We start from the raw sequence: 23,357 nt of genomic DNA, 5'->3' as shown, positions 1-23,357 counted from the left end.
AGCTGGCCTTCCCTCAGACCACTCAAAATTGGCCTTTCTAGTGTTAAAGCATTTCAACTTCAAATTAGGCCACACTGGATGTTTGGGAATGAATGTCCATCCAAGTGTCACATTTTGAATCTGCTTTGAATAAGCTATTTCAAAGTATTGAAGTTGCCTAAACATTTCATTGCTTCAAACCATGTCCATTCCAAAGGGGTTTGGATTAATAAGAGCCTTTGACTTTCTTAAGCCATAATGAGCAACACAACCATGCTTTTGGCTGGACTCTAAATACATACTCTGCTCAGTGATGTTACCCCAATGTTGGCTCTCCTTTGGCCTGGGAGTGAGCACTATGAGTCAGTGGCCAGTGGTTAGCACTAGAGAAAACTATTGTTTACAGTCAGTTTGGTGATTATTTAGGTCATGTGGGATGAGGTAATATGAGGTAACATAAAAACACTGACTCCATATCACCAGGTAAAATCTAAGGTTGTGTGTGTGTGTGTATGGTCTATTCTCTTCCAGCAGCCATTAATATTAGCCTAGCAGCAAATCCTTAGGCAGGCCCACGGCATTACAAAACAACAAAAACAACGTGTGATTAATAGCTCTGTCTGCATTGCCAGGGCTGCATAAGCACTGGAGCGGCATGTGAGTGGGGCAAGTGTTATAACAGTGCAATCAATAGGTAGAGGTGGGGAGCGGTATCGACAGGGGCGACGCTGCGGCGCTCGACCGGCGCTCCCTCGGGGACAGTCTGTCCACGGCTGGGAGATTGAAATCAGTTTATAGCATGCGGGGACACATTAATCCTATTACCACCAATCTGGTCGTTATGGTTTTTATTGAGGCAGGCGCTTTTCCTCGTCAGGACCACTAAGGCGAGTGCGCGCACACACACACACACACACACACACACAACATGTCATCCTGACCTCATGTATCCACAGTCTCCCATGCAGATCCTCACACTTGAGTGGCAACCGTAATCCAAAGAGTCACACAACGTTACATAAGGTGGCTGAGAGATGCTGCACCGGCAACTCTCACCTTACGCCACCACAGCATATGGAGAGATGTGCTCTCTCTCTCTCTAACCACCACTCTATCTCTCTCTAATGCTCTCTCCCCCATCTCTCTTTCTCTCTCTCTCTCTCGTGGCAATCGGTGCGTCACCTTGGTGGTTATGCAGCACCCAGCTCTAGTGATGATCAAGCATTATAGGATTTATTCAGTGAAGGCAGGAGTGGGATTTGAACTAGACCCAGCAATACATGGCTGTAGAGCTTGCAAAGCGTAATACATGTCATCTCGCATTATCAGTTAGGAACCCCATGTGTTTTGAATACAAAGACGCGGATACCTTGGGGGAACAAATTGGCAGAATCAAAGTAGATAGATGGATATAGATGAAGCCATTGTTAAAGTCCCAATGTTTACTGCGAACAACAGCGCACTGCTACTGCATTGATACTCTGCTCCCAAGAGGAATTATTGGAAAATATGAATTTTGATAGTTCTGTGTCTCAATATACCTATTCAGTTCTACTTCACTGCTTGAGAAAAACAATAGGCTGCAGTGGCTGCTGCAGTAATGTAGCATAGATGCTCGACAGACACATTATGACAGCGAACAATATGAGCTTGCTAGAAACAAGGTAACTGTTGACATCATATTTTTTCTCATACTATACGTCTCAGAAATAGAAACGCTGCTTTAAACTACATGAAAATAAAAAGTTCACCATAAGCTTGCGGTATGCTACATTGTAGTTACCGCCGACCTTTCTGAAAATGTTCCCAAACGCTACTCTTGCAGTGCATTGAGTTTTGGCATTAAGGAGTCAATTTCCCTCTCTTTCGGGAACCATTTGGTGTTGCAAGATAACAGTATCTTATAGGACATTCTGTTAGGAACAATATGAACAACCAGTAATCTCAATAACATAGGCCTGTCATTATGTGACTTGGTCCCCTCCTCGTTCCTTGGTGAGTGAATTGAGGGCCTCTGCATTCCATTGTGAGGCCTTTTCTTTGCTTCTAATCTTATCACTTCATAGTCCTGTTGCCATGGCCACAACGTAACCAGACACCCCACCCAGGAGACTGTCCTTTGTTCTACGTCACCCTAACGGACGCAGCGCTAACCTTTAGGTGACACCTGAGCCCCGGCACCTCTCTAAGGTTTCAGGCCAATGTGAGCTGCCCATCCCCACCTGCCTTGTGCCCAGACTGGGGGAGCAGGCACACCTGAGCCCACTGCTCTGGCCCAGGATCGCTCAACCCTGCCAGGATGCAGATCTGGTTTCCTACCAGCACAGAACATGATACTGTCACCGTCTATCTTCATCCTCTCTGTCCTGCCTCTGCTCCTCAACCTCTTTCCTTCACCCCAACAACTGGTGAGAGTTTGTACACATATTAAAACTCAGACCTGATTTATGTTTTTGTGAGCATGGTCTGAGAGGTTGGTCAGTGTCCTTTCTCTGAATAATGAAGCAAAGAGGAGAAAAGGGTAAAAGTTCCATTTAAGGATGATCTAATCGATTGGCCACTGATTGATAACAGCAGATAGTCTTTATTAAAATGACACAGGTGATTAATGCATCCATAAGTGTCCTACAAGCAATTTTCATCATCTAACTCGTACCCTGAATCTTTCTACTGTACAACCTGTAATTCAGCTAAACCAGAAAAGATGGCTTTTAAAGGTTAACAAAGTTTTATTCCAAAGTGAGACATTTGAAAAAAGTGACACCACGTCATATAAAATGATTAATACAATACACTCAATACTGTAAAAATAGACGTTTTGTACCTTCCTCCATTGCTTAAATGTACAAGTTAACGGTCACACCTTCAAGGGAAAAACATGTTATGTAAACCTGTACAAACGGCAGTGGGAAAGACAGAAAACATCACAGACCTCAGCAGAATCACTCTGCTTTTGCAGAGCTGCAAATAGCAGATTACTCATCAAATCCCTCTTCCTTCTTTAAAACCAGTATCGTTATGTGACGACGAGCCTGAGAACAGACACCGTGACACCACTGACAGACAGACAGGCAGACAGACAGAGGGACAGATGGAGAGTGACCCAGGCTGATGGAAACTTCTGCAGGCGTCCTCAGCGAGGAGGTGTGTGTTTGCTGACAGAGGTGTCTGTCTGTCGGTCTGTGAGTCCGCTGACTCACTGTTGTGGTTAGAGTGTGTGACTGTGTCAGTGTTACTACGATTTTCTGTGTGGGAGAGCAGACTAAAGCAGAAAATAGCTGTCCTTTATGGCTTACACAATACAGTTTCTGTCGTGTGATTTTTCTTAAATAAGTCAAGTGTGAATAGGTCACAATGTCCCTGTGCTGTTTTTCCCCAAAGCTTTTATGTGCCAAGCTTTTCCCAATGAAATAAACACATTTCAATCAGTAACAGACTTTGACGCCACAGAGGCATTAATCAACAGCAAGAGCAAGCACAAGCATATAAGTTTGATTTTAATTATTCATGTGCACATAAAGGAGCAAAAAAACTGTTTGTTGTTAATGCCAGCATCACACATGCAAGGCACTGTATATGCATGCGTCACACTCCATGTTCTGTAACAGAGTGCCTGCCAATGTGCTGTGACCTTCACCATGTGTCCTGTGCTATTATCTGCTGATGCTGGAAGATTTTCCAGGTAATGATAGTGTTGTGACTAACACTCACATACGACAGCGTCCACCAACAGCCCACAGCTCTGGCCTCAGTAAGCCACACAACAAACATGTCGTCCATAGATTAAAGCTCCCATCATAATCTCAGAGGAAGCACAAGCCAATTGCCAGAGTCAAATAGATTTGATACAAACAGGTACTTTGTTTCATGAACTTCAAAAAAATGCAAAATACTCACTTAGAAAAAAATTAAAGAAGATTAATTATTTCTTCAACTACTCCATGATCAAATAGTATCATTGTAGCAGAGGTGTAGAAAATGGAGCTAAGTGATCATTAGATACAGAAGATATATATAGAAGAGAGCAGATTGGACACAAAACCCTGGAAATTCAATATCCCATTCTGTGTAGCATAACAGTCCAATGTGCTGTGGGTGAGCTGAGTGACTGGTGCTCTGGATCAATGATATTGGACAAAAACAATCATCAAATGGACAGTGTTGCATCAATCACACCCTTTACAACAACACGGGTCAGTGCAACTGAAGAGTTTTATTCCAAAACAAGATATCTACCGTTAGATGACACATACTCAAAATGACTCGTTGCCTGAAAGTAAAGCACATCATTAATTACTATTAGGGTAAAGTGTTATGCTAGGATAGAATTGTCTATGTTTTAAATATTGACTGATACATTTCAGATTTCTTTTTTTTTTTGTTTTTTTTCTTCAAAAATGGATATATAGCATTTTGGAATGAAAGCCTACCACCAACTCTACCATCATTATAACAACCTGTCCTGTCCATAACCAGTGTGCTTGGCTCATAGTGATGTAACCAGCAGGGACTGAGCCAAGGCCTCTGTCTTATTGGTCCAAACCTCTACTGTCATACATACAGGACATTCTCATAGTCATGATATCAGGGCTTCAGGGATTAAAGTTGAGCCGTGTCAACACAACGGTTCCAAAACAGTCACAAAGCATCTCCTCTAATTAAAAATCTACCATTTGGTCATCTTTTTTATATTGTCCATTCAAGCACCCCTGCCATTGCCTAATCTTTCCATGTAATGCTTATAAATAACAACGGTGCGCATCACATATTAGTCCACCCAAAGTGCTTTGCATCAAAGGGGAATACGATTATTGTCGACCATCCCCAGATCCAGAGATATTAATAAAAACAGGGGCCTCAGATGGGCTCAGGCCTTGTTGAATGATAATAAAAACAAGAGCAGGCTGGCGGGGAGGTGAGCTCAATCAGAGGCCGCTCCCCACGTGCTCCGCTTTAATCTGCCCTCTCCCCCATCGCTCTCCATCGTTCTCTGTGTGCCAGAAACCAGGATTAGTGGTGTTCTTTGTGCCATTCGAAAGTCAGCCCTCTGTCTGCTCTCTTAATTGTGCACAAACCCCTTTTCCTTTGGTGAATCGTGGAGAGGTGGCTGATAATAGCAGCACCTGGACAGACGCTTTTAGTTAAAGAACGACCTGCCTGTTTTTGTGTTGATATAAGATCATTAACCAGGTCTCACTGACAAGCTAAATCATGATGACCCGAATGACACGCCTGATACACAATATGAACACCAGTCCTGGGTTGTAAACGATGAGTTCAGGACTCTGAGTATTACCGGCTGTATGACAATCTATTCAGCAGGAACTCTGCTCAGTCAACACCTCAGAGGTTTCATGTCAGTTACAGTACCTTGACAGCTACTTTTCTTTTTTTTTTGTCACCCACAGTCCCTCGGCAGCCTTAAAGAAGATGATAACCATCCCATAATTACAGGAGAATTGCACGGTGACAGATTAGTGTCTCTCACCTTGGCTGGTCTGCAGTGGTTTAGAAAGTGTAATGAGAGTTGGATGCAAACACAGCAGAGTGAGCTGGCTGGGGGAATGCAGACTACAGGGTGGGTCAGTGGTCCACATGCATTTCTGTGTGTGTTTGGTGTGTGTGTGTGTACAGCATACTGCAGGTTTTCCAATAACATCAAATTACGAGCACATGAGTTCTTACATGCAAGCAAATCATGCCATCGCAAGCATAAACACATCTTGACAAGAAACAGGACGTTTGCATCTCATACGTACATTCCCCCTTGCTGGCTAGTTTAAAGTTAGTTAGGAACCAAGGTGCTGTGGGGAGGTGGGGGTAAGGGTGGGGTGAGAGGGGGGTTAGGCTCTGCAATTGCTGCTGTTGGTTCCAAGAAATAGCTGAATTCAGCCTCACCCACAGCAGAGCATATCAGTGTGGAAGAGTGAGTGGCACGGAGCAAGAAAAAATGTGATTCTGTGTTTTTGTGAGTGTGCGTTTGTGTCCACACCAGAATATTTTTCCTCACTTACTGGCTACTGGTGAGTGCCAATGTGTGTGTGTGTGTGTGTGTGCGTGTGTGTGCGTATGTGTGTGTGCACATGGGTAAGCATGAGACTGACTGCTGTGATCGTGGTCATAGGTGGTCTGGCTGGTGTCAGACTGCTGAGCTGCAGTGTAGTTCGGGCTTATTCTCTCTCTCTCTCTCTCTCTCTCTGTGTCTCTCCCTTCCTCGCTCTCTCTCTTTCTGTTTCTCTCTGATGATGAGTCAAATCAGACAAGCAGACAAGCAGCCAGCAGGTGAGGGAATATATTCTGACATGGAATTTCTAAAGGGTTCAGTGGGTGAGCCAGGCTTTGGCAGACCATCTGTGTGGCCTTTTAAGCCCCCAAACTGGCACGTTGCAATGCCAAAGGCGGGGTCTTGAGGCTCACTTTGGACATTTACGTGCAACTGTTTATCTGCTGCCCCATGACTGAAAGGTAGCCTACCAATTATTTGCACCTACCCTAATGAAAAATCAGCATAATATTCCTACAGGGAGTGTCTAAGGCACACGATAGTAAGTTTATGGTGACCTTATTTGTAATCTCCTATCAGTGTAAAATTCCCATAATATCCCTATAGGATATTATATAGTTCATCGCTTTGATGTGATATTCATATATTATTCCTCTTCTCATTGGATTCGTTCTTTTTGTAAGGGTATCCTACCTAACCTGGCGCACCTGCAATGCTGATGGGATGAGGAGAGAACAGAGATAAAGAGGAGAGAAGAGGGGGAGAAGAGGGTCTGCCCGCCACTGCGTCTAAAATTGCCTCTCACTTCTTTGCCTGCATGTGCCTTGCATGGGCAATTCAATCCGTCAGACCCTCCCATTCAACTTGCGCAGATCATCTCCATATAAACTTGACACACAAAAACACAAGAATGTATATCACAACACTGCTGCATTGAGGGTGTTTTTTTTGGTATCTCCCCCTCTTGCCTTGTCCACCCATTTCTGCAATTCATCCAACGTCAATCACTGAAAGCACCGAGGGCATCAGCGCTGTGCGCGTCGGGGACGTGCGTCTTGGTGAGCTGCGGCTCCCATTGATAAAAATCCTCGTCTGAGAGGGCTGCATTCAACGTCACCAAGACATGCATGCACTTCTATACAGGGGAACATGCAGTCGGTCCTCAGCAAACTGCTTCACAACCATACAAGAAGGGATACAGCATAACCATGACTTGCAACGTGCGTTTTTTTTTGGGGGGGGGGAAACCGTACCTGCAGTTTGTCTGATGTAAACACCTCGGTGTCTACCTCGCAGGCGATGATGGTCACCATCTCCAGTTTCATATTTATCGATGGCATTCCCTTTCGTGGCTGGGAAAAAAATAAAATGGAATAAAAATCGTTCTCTTCCTCGCCGGCTGGTCACAGAGAAAGAGTCAGCTAGTTTTTGTCCCCGAAACTTAACGTAAGTCCAATAGACTGTTTTGTTGGTTTTATTTGCTTTGTGAGTTGCTGATGGGTTCCTCACTGCACTGGCGCGCTGTTGAAAGTGATGCTGCAGCAGCGGCGGCACAAACTCTACGTCTCTCTCTCTCTCTCTCTCGCTCTCTCTCTCTCTCCCTCTCTCTCTCCACCCCCCTCCCCACCGGCTCCACATTGACGTCATTATCATCCTCACGTTCGTCGTCTTTTACGCCACTACAGTGCTTGACGAACCGTGCAGGGTGCACTGCAGATTTCACAGTCCGGTTTATTCTGCTTTTCCTATGTTTTTAAAAAAAAATCTTTTGTCCACCGAGCCGCAGCAAAAACAGTAACCTCACAATAATAATAATACTATAATATAATCATATAATAATATTGAAATAATTCATTCAGCCTGCCATATGGTAAGTCAGGTATCAGTGTCACCCTGACAGAAAGCCTGTTATTTACAGTTAAGGCGTTTGGGTGATGCTCTTATACAAAGCGATTTACAATGCGCACAACAGTAGCTCAGCATTATGCAACCAATAGCAGGGAGTGCAAGAGTCAGAGCCACAGCGCACTGACAATATTCCTGTGATCAAAGAATGATCAGGCAAGAGCCAAGTGCTAGGAAAAGAAATAAGACCTAAGGAGAGAGAGAGAGACAGAAGGGTTTTTCATTATACATTATAAGATATTATTTTGAATATATCATGAGCTCACAGAGATTACTGACAGAAATATCCACAGCAGTGTGCATTCAAAAATATGAAACCATACTGAAGGCATATTGTACAATCCTTTTTCCATCAAGGCATAATTGCATAACCATGCCTATCAGCAACATGTTCAGGAGTTAGAGTTGCCTTGAGTTGACATAGTATGCGCTTCAGCATCTGCAACAGACAAACAGTATGTCAGTACTGTGATGTGACTGTCATGTAGTCATAAATTGTTCATGGCTGTTATCTTCCTGCATGCTGTCCATAGATATACCACTGACCTCTATAAATAGACAGGATCCTATCTAACTATCTAACTATCCCTTGTGCTATTTCAGGTGAACGCCTACATAGAAACCTAGCTAGAGGAAAGAGGGAGTGGGTGAGAGCAATTATGTCTTCCAGGTTTTGTTGAATCTGGCCCTGGAAAAACCTACGATATGAAGATATGAACTTCTATGTGAACTGTGCTGTAGTTCTTATGCTGACTTGTTGATTGGAGACTACCTGGGCTGTATACTTGTTACCGCTGGCAGTAAAGCGGCTGATGAAGCTGACTGTACCGCAGCTGCCTCAGCTCCCCTCCTTTTAATTACGATGATACCGTGAGAATTTCCACCCGAGCTTGAGACCCATCATTTAAAAACTTCCCCCTGACTTTATGTTATTGCATAATATCATAACAGACCATGTGTTCTTTCCTTCATTCAGATCTTCCCTCTCTCTCTCTCTCTCTTCCCCCTCTCTTTCTCTTTCTGTCTCTCTCTCAGTTTCATAATAATAATTGCCAGGCCAGCTGAGACAGTTAAGTCCCCTATAAGCCATTAATATTAAGGCTGGAGGCGGTGAGGTCTATTTATGTTTGTCTGTGTCAGGCATTGTCCATGGGACACGCTGGGCAGACGGAGAACATGAGTGAGATATGAGGATATGAGGATGATTGTGACATTCCGCAGCCAGACAGCCAATCAGTCAGCCAGACAGTCGTTCCATCTGGAACAATCCGGTTCTAAAGGCCATGAACACCACATATCAGACACTGTAGCACATAAGCCAGAACAGCATTGTCAGCTGCAATGCTGTCAACTGGTTGATTTGACTGGAGTGAATCCATTTTATTCGTCGTCGCCACTATAGTGAGAGTGCAGACTGTGAGAGGATGTAACTTGACAGGTTTGGATATTATTTCAAAATTACCTCCACAACTCATTTGTCACAAGCCTAAAAGTCCTAAAGCAGCATGCCTTTACCCCCATCCTAATACTTTCAAGACTCAAACAATGCATGAATAGCCTACTCTGTTTTCTAGAGTCTAATGTAGTCTTAGTTTTGTGATCATTGTCCCCCACGATGAAATCACAGTTGTCATCAAGCACAATATCTCAGACGCCACTGACTGGATTTTGACGAAACTTTGGGGAAAGATGCGTGTCATTGCTTTGTTCCAGCGTTTTCAAAATTACACTGATTGGCCTTGGTGGGGCGCTACAGTGTTTGTTTAACCGTCTGCACGTCACTGATTGGATTTTAACACAACTTTGGGGAATGATGCGTGTCCAGTATTTTCAAACACTGATTAGCCTTAATGGGGGGTGCTACAATGTTTGTTTACCTATTACTGATTGGCCCAAGGGGTGCCTGCATCATTAGTGGGGGACGACATGTTGACTTGTGCCAGTAGGAAAATTCTAGAGTGATCAGTGGTTGACACACAGGAGAAACTGGATTCTCCAGTTGAAGGGAAGCCTCTCTGGCCACTGGGCCATCCTGCCGCTCCATACTGCAGCTGAAGTCCAGTATAGACTAGTTTACTCTTGTCTAGTCTAATGTAGTCTAGTTTAGTATAGTCTATTCTAATCTAGCATTTCTACTCTATAGTATTAACTGTCAACGTACACGGCATGTAGATTTAAGTGTTTTCGATTATCAAAGCACTATGTTGATGCACTCCTCTGATCCCTTTGTCACTGCTGATAAGTAGGATGGATTGCTGTGGATGATGAAGCACTTTCTCCTCCTCGCTGGCCCTGTTCTGCAGCTCTCCTCCTCCTCATTCTCACTTCTCTTCTCCTCATTCACAATTCCCTCTGTTAGCGCTCACAGGCAGCAAAGCATGCCCTGAACTCATTTCAAGACTCCATGAATGCATATAGAGAGTTTCACTGCAACACATTCCCAACACATTCTTTATCCATTTGAGATAGAATTGATACCTGAAGATCATTGCTTAATTCTTAAAATAAATACAGATAATAATAAAAGCATTTAAAATCTTACTCCCTTGTAAACACCTGTTAATAACTTCAGCAATGTACCATGGGGTGTTTTACTTTATTGCCAGGAATTCTTTTTTATGGGAGGGTGCTAAATTTTTCAAATGGTGGATCTATAATTTTTTGGACCAAATCTCTATACTTACTATATGCAGTGCAGTATACAGTATGTACTGTATGTGTATAAACAGATATCACAAGGATCATCAAGGTACTTCGGCTACAACTAATTTGGCAGTGACAGCAGTCTTTCTCTATGCCTGCAAGCATAACAAAGTTGTTAATTCGTACAGGTTTACAGTCTGTTGTTGACAGTCAAATATATAAAAGGCAACATGGCAAACATCAGGCCAACAAAAACACTGAATAGTTGTTTATATTTAGTTCAACACCAATCTAAAACTATGTGGATTGGCAGGATGAGTCTCTGCTCTGCTAGTGTGTTTTTTCCACTTAACCCCGCCTCGCCATGTGTATGTATAAATAAATGAATATTCATACTACGCACATTGATGGATAAGGCACACAGGTAATGGGGGGTGGGGGTGGGTGGGGATCTTGCTGACTCTCTAACATTCATTGTGTGCTTTCTGAGAAATGAGAAGAGGAGCAGGCAGAGCAGCGGTAGAGATGCTCAGAGGGTGAGACACTGCGTCTCAGACTCACTGATGACCGGCATTTGTATTCCGAACTGAAGCTCTGCAGATGAGCAGGAGGGAGGAAATCAGGGCAGTGGATCATCACGGTGGGCCGGTGTACGCATGCTCAAAACACACACACACACACACACACACAAACACACGCAGAACCAAAAAAACATTATATAAGCACAATCACAAGTAACATTTTCCTGCAAAGATATACTGTATTTGTGGTATATTTACTGTGTATGCAAATAAAAACACATACACACGCATGCACACACACACACACAACACATTAGCAAACATTTATTCACTACCAGAACGCATCCAAAATAGGAAACGCTTGAAAAACATGTCAAATGTGACAACAATTCTCACAGACGCACGGATGTGCTTTGTCTGCATTTGCGTGTGTGTGTGTGTGTGTGTGTGTGTGTGTGTGTGTGTATGATGTGACAGCAGAAGAATGGAAAGATTGACAGTGTAAACACACACACTCCTGAGCATGGCCACTGCAGACAAGCAGATAGGCTGCACTATCCTCATAATCTTCACACGCCTGCACACACACACACACACACACTCTCTCTCTCTCTCTCCCTCTCTCTCTCTCTCTCTCTCTCTCTCCATCCCTTCACTGCCAACCTCTTGTTACACCAGGCTACCTCGGCTGGCCCTGCCAAACCAACCCCTGGTGCCAGCGCCAATGCAGCTGCTGTAATCTAGGCCAAGCTATTTATAAAGCAAGCAGCCAAGTACAGGCACAGTGAGCCAGGGGGAGACAGAGGGATGGGAGGATAAAAGAGTGTCTACAGGGCAGAGAGAGAGAGAGAGAGAGAGATGGAGAGAGAGAGAGAGAGAGATCTACAGAGTGTAGGTGAGAAAGAGAGGGAGACAGTGGAGATGACAGAGAGAAAGAGAGAGTGGGAGAGAAACAGAGAGGGATAGAATGGCAGAGAGGGAATAAAAATAGAGAAAGAGAGAGAGAGAGGGAGTGAAAATAGAAAGAGAGAGAGAGAGAGAGAGAGAGGAAGAGAAGGTCTTGTCAGGTGCAGAGGACAGCATGAATACCTGAGGTCGGACAGACACCAGCCATCAACTGTTAATGACAAACACAAGACACACACGCAGCCTCTCTCCACACTCCTGCAGAGACTGAAACATGTTTCCTCCAGGGGCTTAAAGTCTGCAGACGAGCTGACATGATGAGAGGCAGCGGAGGAATGTAGCCACTGCAGCATTTATTCATCTGGATGCGGAAAGCTTTGATAGACATGGATTTTCATGCCTTCAGCCTATCAAACATTAGTCATTAGCAGTACGCAGCTCCATAGGGCCGATTCTGCCTATCGACTCCTGAGAATAATAATAATAATAACAATAATAATAATACATTTTATATACACTACCAGTCAAAAGTTTGGACACACCAAATTGAATGTACTATGTTTTTCATTATCTTAAAGCCATTTTGATCTAAAGGCTTATGCTTAAACGCTTGAAACTAGTTTTTTTAGACAAATATAAATAGTGAAGTTGATGCCTGTGTATGAATTTCTTTCCAAAGCCTTTGCCTTTCTATCAAGGGAAAGCGAGGCTACTTTAAAGAATCTAAAATATAAGATAGTTTTGATTTCTTAAACACTTTTTTGGTCACTGCATAATTCCATTTGTGTTATTTCACAGTTTTGATGTCTTTACTGTTATTCTAAAATGTGAAAAATAGTAAAAATAAAGAAAAATGCGTGTGTCCAAACTTTTGACTGGTAGTGTATAGAGCGCTTTTGAAAACAAAGTGTTACAAAGTGCTTTCCAAACATGGCGGCAGACACGCAGTATAGGTTTTTGGTTCACAGCCCACATCTGGTCGGCCACCAGCAGCTGTTGAGCTGTTTTAACCCAGTCCAGCGGCTTAGGAGCAGGAGAGATGAGCCGCTGTGGCTGTGTGAGTGGGACAGAGACACAGGGAGAGGAGGGGAACAGAGGAAGCGGAGAGCAACACGTGCCGATGGTTCCACTGATTGCTTTGCCTTGAATCCAGGTCAAATCTTTGGATGGGCCAGGCGGACTCTACCACCCGCATGCAGCCATCGCCACTGCTGGAATACCAGACAAAATGAAAAATGGGCAGGGAAGGACCTCAGGCAATCTCAGATCCACACACACACACGCACGCACACACACACACACAGCTTCGAAGACAACACAGTGTTCCGAGAAGTGTGTGCCATTTTCCGAGGCAAGCAAACAAAGAGGGAGAAAGAAAGATCTCTGTTTACGAATGATAGACTCTTTGCAGGGAAGAAACTTCACCAGAGGATAGAAAGAGCTCTCTATTCTTTCACCGAGCCATGAAATATATCTAATATGAAGCCTTGGGATCTTCATGGCAATTACGACGAGCAGAAGTGGTGAACTGCTGTGATGAGACCCCAAACTTTAAAGAGTGAGGCTGGCGCATCAGCAGAGTAAATGAAAAGGAGGAGGGGGGGAGAGGCGAGGCCCGTCTCCTCTCCGCCAGTCCTCATGCTATAGCTTCCAAATCTGTTCCACAAATCCCTGCAGCCATTCAAATGATACATAATAACACAGATATATAGAACGCCATAATAAAGCCCATAAAATGCCATTAACTTAATACATAAAGCCCCCACATTAACAGTCAAAGCTATGAATCCAGACCATAAAAAAGCAACATGATGGAGACAGAGAGAGATAGAGGGAGAGAGAGAGAGGGAGAGAGAGAGAGAGAGAGAGAGAGAATGAGATACAGAGAGAGAGAGAGAGAGAGACAGAGACAAGTGAGAGGGAAGAAAAGCACTCATGAGAGAAATGAACAAATGAAAGATATAAAGAAAAATGGAAAATAAACAACCAAGAACAAAAATAAACCAAATTGAATTGGGGAGAGTCACATACATTATTGATTTTCCCTTTTCTAGCAAGGTAACTAATACTAAAAAAACATCAGCCAAGAGAGAGGAAAAAAAAAACAAAGACTGTCAATAGTCCTTTTCTGTAAGGACAACCGGCACAAATTGATTTGAATGTCAGTCTTCCTCCTCTGTTCTAATAAATAACTCCCAGACACGATGAGTCAAACAACATCAAGACATTAACAAAGGGCTGTAAATAAACAAAAGGAAAACAAACAAAACCTAGACAGGACTCAGGATTTGAACCAAACTGTATGTAGTATAATGTAGTACAATGTCTCTAATCATAGATTAACAACTAACAACAATAACTTTTAGATGAACACAGTCCAACAGACTCAACATGAAGATAAAACCGTCCAATTTTCAGAATATATTTTTAAAGTACATATAGCATACAGGACAGGGGTGGAGCTTGCCTTTCATGCATATGGGTGCGAGGGCAAAACTAACTTGTTAAAATTCACAACTATTATGCTACAGAAAATGCAGTGCTAATTCCCAGTGACTTGTCAAAACAACACGAGCAATTAGCCTAAATTGGGTATTTATTTAGCAATTCACATTAAGTCATGCAGCTGCCTCAATATCACAGTAACAACATAATATTTTCCCAAGATCTGCCATATTGCACCGACCCTACAAATTCATTTTTCCTGATTTCATCTTTGCAAATTTGTCAATGTCTGTGTTGATAAAGTTTATGAGAGTGAATTAGCAACGGAAAATATTTTGATTGTTCATAATATGCTTATTTACCCTATGAGTAATTTTTTTTACCAATATTACTACATTCCAAGGGATTCTCTACATTGTTGGCCATGGACGCCAGGCACCCACAGCACCCATTCTACTCACAATTCTACTTATGATACAGGACGAATAGACAGACAGACATACAGTTCTCATGTATTGGTTCTCATGCATCCTCACAAACTGAACATCCTGTTGCCTGTGGGTTTATGTCAGTAGCTTCACTTTATACATTTATACCCAACAGCAATCATCTGCAAGCAAGGACTGTATTTTGGTGGTATGATATCTTTAACTCATGGGAGTCCATTTACACCGGTTCAGGTTGTATCACAATATAGTGAAAACTGATCATACTCTCTTGTATTGTGATATTGTATTGTGAACTGCTATTGTTGAATGCGCACACTTAAGATTTCTTTTTTTAGACTGCTTGAACCAGATTCTGAACACAATTTTAAACAGAACTGCAGGAACACGACTAACAACAAATAACACGTCGGCTTACATCGCATCCCAAATTTTACACTTTCATTACCAGTTTCTGTGCACTGGGGGAGGGCAGTGTAAGATGAGTCTGTGGGTAGGATGAGCCAGCCCCGTTATCTAGGCAACCATACACAAAATTAATCATGTGATCACAGATTAAAGAGGAACAATTCATTTCCCTGAATCTGTGATGGAGGAGAGCATATGGACAAAGAGGTAAGAGAACCAGGTCAAACAAAATCACATTGTTGCTATGTCAAGTGATTTCATCATGGTAAAGATGTCATTCATTCAAGATTCTTTATAATCGAAGTAGATATGTTTGAGGCTTTGTTATATAGTTTAAAGCTTTATAAGGTACAATATGAGATCATAAACCTAGAATAACTGTGGGCCTGATTCGCTGTTTGAGGTAGTTTTGCCAAAATAGTGGCTTACCCCAATTTAAACATTACATTCTATTAAATGTAGTTAATTTAAACACATATATGTGCTCAATAATAATAATAATATATATAATAATATCACAGAGCAGATGTCATTACGCCATGAGACGGCAAACACAAAACAAACAGGGGTTCAGCCTCCTTGGAGGATCTAAAAAGGGCAGCCAATGACGTGTGAGAAGGAAAGTCAATTTGATCAGTGGCAAGGGAACAGAGGACAGACAGAATGACACTGAAGAGATATACTGAAAAAATCAACAAAGGAGAAGTACCAAGAGCAGGTTATGACAGCCAGCCAGCCAGCCAGCCAGACATACACACACACACACAGACCGCACAATCATTGAGTTGGCAGTTGAGCCAAGCTGTGCTTTTTTGTCCTTTTGAAAATGAGAGAAATTATCACCATGGTACCTTGAAGTAAACATCAGTTATGTTGTTAGAATGTGATTCTCAGAAGAGACAGGATGAGACGGCTTGTCTGCTCCTGCATGCTGGAAAGACCAGAGTGGAAGTACTGAACAGGACAAAAATAAATGTTGTAAGTTGTGGAACATTTTACCCCCATAGGGCTCAACTTGCCCCTTCCCTATGCTCAACTTATCTCTACCCAGGCCAAAAGACCATTTTTTAACGTCTTGTACTTCTACAACTGTATTAGATGCAGAAAATGTTTTCATTTCCATGGACACCCAACACCCTTAAGTATACATAGCAATTATTGTTTGAAATAAATACACATTTATTTTGCAGTAGTAGCACAAAATGCAAGAAAAGGTTCATTTTATCCTGTTCTCCCCTACTATACAGTATTATTTACTACACAGTATTAGCTTGCCCTATTATATCTGTGCCCTCAGTAGAGAGCCTGTTATCTAAGTGCTGGGAGTGATATGGTGTAACAAACAAAGGTGGAAACGATGTCATTATACAAGAAAAACACTGTCATCTTGTCAAATGTGAGGAATACTTAACACTACCCTGAGTGCCAAAACAGCTCCATTTACCCAAACTCTGCTTTCTATTTTCGGCTGCTCGTCTTAAATTGCTCTCTGCTTTCTTCTGTTTGATAAATAAAGGGGAAACAAGCAAATTGTGCAAAGCAGGTTGGCGAGACAACCCCAGTCAGTGTAGCAGAATAATATCTAGGCAGCGGGAGCAGGAGGCCAGAGGCACACACTCACTCTGCACTGCATCATGTCTGACCTTCAGCACCCTCTCCCTCACGTTCACCCCGCGGGACCCACACCCAAAAATAGACTATAGTCTGACACATGCAAACATACACTGCCACGCGCAAGCATGTACACATATGCAAACGCATTGTGTGCGCGCATGCACAAACACACACATTCACACACACACACACAGACACTCACTTCACATCTCACTTTTCACATCCTCTATCACGCTATCTTTAGTCCCTGATGTGTTTTGTTGCTCCACTCTCCTCGGGAGTGTCTTACTTTATCTGCCCAATATATATGAGTCACAATATCAAACACATTAGCCAGAAGTGGGACAGATGTAGCCATTAGAGCAGTCCAACTTTTTACGGGCTTACTCCATTGCTGCTGCACTGTTAATACTGTTTGGAAAATCTTGCAGTGTTTCTGCAGCAAAAATGCCGGATAAGAAATGTATACTGCTGTTGCTGATGTGTGTATGGTGAGCCAATTGGAGGGCCACTGGGTTTATTATTAAGCTGACATTATTTGCAGTATCTTCACTCCTATAATGATACAGGCCAGCGCTTTAAAAATATTTTGTTTGGTTTTCTATGAAGGTTGCAGCTGAAACTTGCTTGATTGTACTGTTTTAGGGAGTGGGGAGAGCTCGCCATGAAAGCCTCGCTCTGTGCTGATTAGGCTTGCTATCATGCACCGGGCACTATGAGGGATGACTTGGTCCTAATGGCTTCACTGACCTTTCCCTTGACAAGCACAGATACCACTTTACCTTGGCACTCTGTACAATGCTTCTAATTCTATTGCCATGCCTTCTTCACTATAGGTAGGCCTTCACACCTCACGTCACACGGAACAAATCATAACTAGACAGCTAATCATGAGAGCATTAGTACATGAAAAAGAAATCCAATCATTTCAGTGAAGAGGTGGGCTGAACTTCCAAGAGAATTAGAAAGCAGTTTCTCTCCATTTTAGCTAAAAGCTGGTCAGAGGAACAAAATACTGCGGATAAACGAAAAAGTGTGTCACTAGGTTTTAGTTTCTTTTCACTAATGCAGAAGAAAGGAAAAGGCTTTTACAGCCTGCTGTTAAGAGCTTCTGGTAACGATGAGGGCACATTTCTCTCTCTCTCTCTCACTCTCTCTCCGTCTCTCTCTCTCTCACTCTCTCTCTCCCCCTCTCTCTCTCTCTCTGAAAGAGCACTGTGTGATTACAGAAAAAGCCCATCCTCTTGCATGCAGGCCTTTTAGAACAGAAACGGAAGGTAATGCCGGTGTTGGGAGAGAGCCAAGAGCCCAAAGACACAAAAATGTAGGTTGCCATGTCCCTGTTCTTCATTAAGGATGGAGACACTGAGTTTATAGATGACAGTTTTTAACGGTGAGGAAAATGCTGAGATTTTGCTATTTTAGAGTAAAGAACAGAGACTCTGTTTGTGTGTGTGTGTGTGTGTGTGCGCGTGCATGTGTGCGTGTGTGTGTACAAAATCAAAACAGCACTGCTATAAGCTAAAAACAACCTAATAAAGCCCCTTGTGCGGGCTTTGAAAGTATCGCAAGTAACCTCCTTTTCATTTCCCATCCCATCCCTTCCTGTCCTCATTTTGAAAGTTTAAATAAATGTCAAAAGTTCTATTTTTAGAGCAGCTCATTTAATTGAACCATATGGAGAACAATCTATTGACATGCTCTGACTGAAGGGTGAGTGGGTGGCATTTCCACTTAAAAGCCAGAGTGTGAATCGTAATGAAGTGAGGAAGCAAAACGAAAGGGAGGGAAGGGGGCGGACTCCACTGCTAGGAGCAACGGGTGTACAAACAGCAAACTCACAATGCAGGAGTGATTCGTTTAAAGGGATTTTGCGTGTGCCAATTTTAGCCTCTCTGCTTTGCATTTATATACATAGAGGGGATAAATAAAGAAAGGTTAGGAGAACGACGGTTAAGCATTGAGAAAAGGAGAAGAAAGCTTAGAGCAAGAGCAAGCAAGTGCCTTTACTGTGATAAGAGGAGAGAAAACTGCTACGCAGAAGAGGGAGGTGGGTAGCTTTGAGAGATAGATACAGTTGAGAGAGAGAGAGATGGGTACAGTAGAGAGATGGATAGAGTTGAGATAGAGAGAGAGAGAGGAGAAGAGAGAGAGACCAAGAGATATAAACGGAGAGAGAGAGAGATGTGAAGCATGCCAGCTGGAGGGATGGAAGGATGGTAGGACAGCATAATTGGATTAGAGGGGCAGAAAATTAAAAGTATTTTCTTTGTTCCCTCCTCCAGCAAACAGGATCCAAGTGATCCAAGTATTGCTGCTCTGGGGAGTCAGATAAAGCTGTGACAGAAGGACTCAGCACATCTTAGAGCGGCCTTGACAGATCAAACAGTCAGGAAACACAAGTGACCAGCTTAGATGTGTGTGTGTGCATGAGTGTGCATGTGAGCGTATTTGATGCAGCATTTGTGCATCTGCATGTTTGTATGTGCGCTTTTCAGGTGCACTTCCCTGCATGCATGAGGCCTGTTTCCACGTCTGTGAGCATCAGCGGGCAGAAATAACACACCGCATTGTGGTGATGATCGAATGATATGCATTGGCACATGGAGCAGGGCTGGAGGTGACTGAATATGGCTCATGAGTCAGTGTGAGTCATATTGTAATCCCTTCCCTGCATGGGACGCTTCCTGGCATGACAGTCGCGAATAAACATCCAAGCATCAGGTGTGTATATGTGTGCGTGTGTGTGTGTGTGTGTCCGTGTGTGTGTGTTTGCGGCTAAGGAATTAACAGCGCAGCTTGAGACCATGACTGGACTTTGACAGACAAGAGCAAGGCTGTGGATGACATCATGCTACTGTTAGCGGGCCCTTGAAACTTGGAAGCGCTGACACATTCAGTAGGGTGACTCAAATGCACGCGCGCGCGCACACACACACACACACACAAATACACCACCCTAATTGACTCAGTATGCAAGTTTATTCCATCTCACCCGGTGCATGTCCTCCTCGAACACGGCTTCGTGGACGCTGCATGCGAAGAGCGCTGTGGGAAGGTCGCTCAGATCCATCATTTCCTCCGCCATGCCTTCCTCGTCATTCTCCCCGAACACCATGTCCTCCTCCTCCTCCTCATCCTCCTCCGGATCGCTGCTGTAGGCCTCGGAGCCGTTGCTCCAGGCCTTGGAGCTCTCTCGCAGCATCTTGAGCCTTTCGGAGGCTGACTGGTCGGCGGGTGGGGATCACAGAGGCTGGGTGAGGTCCAACTAAGAGAGTGGAGGTTAAGATATTGGAAGTGAGGAGATAAGGTGAATGTACTGGTTGGATGTTTGGGGGAAAACGTGAAAAAAAGGAGATGGAATAGTGAGACTCTGGTGAGAGAAGATTACAGGACCGCAGTAAGGTTTTAGGGACAATGCTACACAGGCTGTAGGATAGATAAAAGAGAGAAAGTGAGTGAAAGAAAGGGGTTAGGAGGGTGATGAAGGATAGGAGAGAATGAGAGTTACAGGACGCAAGAAGGGAGGAAGATCAACAGAAGCAAAGGTGAGGCAAGTGAGAAAGAAAGAAATGGAAAATAAAGAAAAAAGCTGGATGTTTCATTTCCAGATCTTGCCTTTTAGTCCATTTTACTGATGAAACAATTTCATTTTCAATCTTTATTCATGGTTTAATCTGTTTGGACATTGGTCTGTCACAGCACTTGAGAAAATCTACTGCCAGCTCCCACGCCAGATTCCTTAGAAATATTTGGTGAAACATTGCACTGATGCCTTGATGGGGCCTGACAGGAAGGATGGATAAATGCTTACTTTGACCCAAACAACACTGATTTTATGCTTTCGGCATAGCATCAGTTTCAAATCACAAATAAATATTTGTGCAACAGACTTGTAGATTCAGTCATAAGAAGCATATTATTTTGTTACATAAAAAGGAAACAACACATGGGGAAACATTAAGACATTGATCATAAGAAAGAAAGAAAAGGGTTATGATAATATCTCCATGAAGTAATTGGTTATATTCATTAAATCCATTTAGTTTGTGTTCTTCTGGCCCTGTCTAATATGTGAGACCTCTACTGTTAAGAGTAGGTCTCAACACTAACATTTCCAATATTGTACTGGGGATAGAGTGACATCTGGTGGGACATTTGACCAGATGTAGGCTATCATCAATATTGTCATAATAGTATGAGGATGCAAATCTGAAAAAAACACGCGGTTCTTAATCATATGCAGTAGATGCGGTGTGGATGTTGATTTAAGGTCAAAAGCTGTAACCCACTGTCATTTAATCTCGGTAGAATAACATGCAGCATGCCATGATATTCTATCAGGCTGAACGCCGCAAAGGCAAAGATACCAATAACATCACCGGGTCCACAGTATAGGGCTACACGGCAGCCCGTGATATCAAAATTTGCATTAGGTTTACTTCAAGGAAATTTGTCCCAACATATTATGTAAAACACCCTTCATAATTGTGGCACGGGGTATAACGGTGATCAATTCTATCGGAAAGAGTGACTTTGATCCAATGCCAAATGGGCCTAACCTATTTTTTTCCACCTTTAATAAAATGGGAATTCATAAGAAAGTTGCATCAGAGGCCTAGCCGCGCGCACACGGATGGAAAACTCTGGTAATAAACTTGCTGTCAAAATGACAGTGACATCTCACCGATTGAAACTAACACATACATCACATCATTTGGCTCGGGAGTGATTTTTTCCACTCTAATCAGTCCAAATGCAAATACTGTTACCTATATTACTCACCACTGTTAGTGCAAGCGGCCACAACAAACCATTGCAAGTGGACTTTGTCTCAGCGCAGGCGGGATTTTCAGGTGATTCAGATCATTCATATAGAATGAAGGTGCGCTTTGTGTTTTTGACGCTGCTGTCAGATGCGTCGGCGTTTGTTATTATTAGATTATTGTACACTATCTGACGCAGCCTACTCCAGCGCCAGTCCCAGCAAGGTGAGACCAATGAAATGCCAGTTGATGCTGTCATCTACCAATGGGGCTTCAGCAAGGGGAGGATGCTGCGCTTCAAGATTGGTGGCGAGAGCTCAGTAAACACGGAGTGGCCGAGGAGGCTCTGCAGCAAAAAGCGCTTTGGGTGCGATCAGACATAGTGACCGATCAGCCGCCGAGGATCAGTGAATAAAATCCACCAAAAGCTGTGTAAAATGAAAGGGTTGGTGGCAGTTCTGCAGGCCTTTTAATCATTCCAGCCGGTTCACGGTGCAATGTTCTGAATCCACCTGTTGCACTCCACAGAGTTACAGGTGGTGGACAAAATAACGGAAACAAACACCACATGAAAAAGGACTTGAACTTTGTAGTCGTTACTTTTACAAAAATGACTACAGGCGAGTTTGAATGTTAATGTGTTAGTTTTAAAAGAAGCCTGACATCCACCACTTTATTGGTTTTCAAAGCAGCATGAGGCAAAGAGGCCAAATGAATCATTAGGTCTGATCGAAGCTCTGCATGTCGTGACAAGAATATTAAGCCATTTTACAGGACCTGATGCACCCTTGGGTGCCGACTCTATTCCCATCCAAGATGATAATGCCCCCATACACACTGCTAAACAAATTCAGGAGTGGTTTTGTGACCACTAGGATGAAGTCAAACTCCTTCCATGGCCTTCCCAACCTCCTGCTGGACCACAGAGAGTGTAGATTCCCACTTCCTTCATTCCTCAAAACACTAGAGGCTGTAGGCTACTTCATGAAGAATGATCCAGTCTCCCACTAGTTCAGAACTTGTATGACGGCATTTCAAGGGAGATTGAAGCTGTTCTGAAGGCAAAAGGTGGCCCTACTGTATATCATAAGGTGTTTCTGTTATTTTGTCATCCTCTGTAGTTTTTTTTTTAGTTATTAACGAATGTCTTTCCAAAACTAGTAGTCTACTCACCTCCACCCAAAAATAAACAGGTTGGCACGTTTTTTTGTTTGAACTTTTTACCACAAGAAATACCTTTTATTTTTTGTGCAAGTATATGAGCAGGCCCTGTCCAGAGAGCATCATCAGTGTGACCATAAGTTTAAAACAAGGAGAAAATAGGCCTTCACCACCAGCCTTTGGCTTATCTTACACAGTCAGACAAACTTGGGTAGCAGACCTAAATAAAAGGGTTTTCAAAACTGGCATAGCAGGAAAAATCAGCGACCAACAAAGGATTATTATTAACTGGTTAAACGGTTTGAACATATGACCTTGTGCAAGCACCACTGCACCTTGGTCAGCATAGTTCCTGGCCCATTTGAAGAGGCTTTGGGCTACAATTGGAGAATATCTTGAGACTACTTTTAATTTTTAAGATCAGCAAAATGCTGTAAAAGCTGTAGTGGTTTGATTAGAAGCCACTATTATTAACAAAGCTGGATTCAGTGGCTTTACACTGTGATACAAATGTTGAGCTTGTGCACAATACAAACAAACAAAATAACCACATTCTGAA

General features: G+C 43.0%; 1 protein-coding gene across 2 annotated transcripts in view; it reads right to left on the bottom strand.

Annotated features, from left to right (window-relative positions):
* Positions 1 to 20,076, bottom strand: part of rcan3 (regulator of calcineurin 3) — a 32,994-nt gene extending 12,918 nt beyond the window's left edge. The window contains exon 1 of one of the 2 annotated variants that reach the window (XM_071910207.2): positions 19,867 to 20,076. In XM_071910207.2, the coding sequence (XP_071766308.1) occupies positions 19,867 to 20,076 (210 nt within the window). Of the gene's footprint in view, positions 1 to 7,236; positions 7,324 to 19,866 lie in introns of those variants that run through there. The other variant, XM_071910208.2, reaches the window with a different exon arrangement.
* Positions 20,077 to 23,357: the final 3,281 nt, after the last annotated feature.

Source organism: Centroberyx gerrardi, chromosome 17 (genome assembly GCF_048128805.1).
Source record: "Centroberyx gerrardi isolate f3 chromosome 17, fCenGer3.hap1.cur.20231027, whole genome shotgun sequence".
Classification (NCBI taxonomy): Eukaryota; Metazoa; Chordata; class Actinopteri; order Beryciformes; family Berycidae; genus Centroberyx; species Centroberyx gerrardi.
The sequence above is the reverse complement of the archived record's forward strand: the minus strand, read 5'-3'. Positions and strand labels throughout refer to the sequence as shown.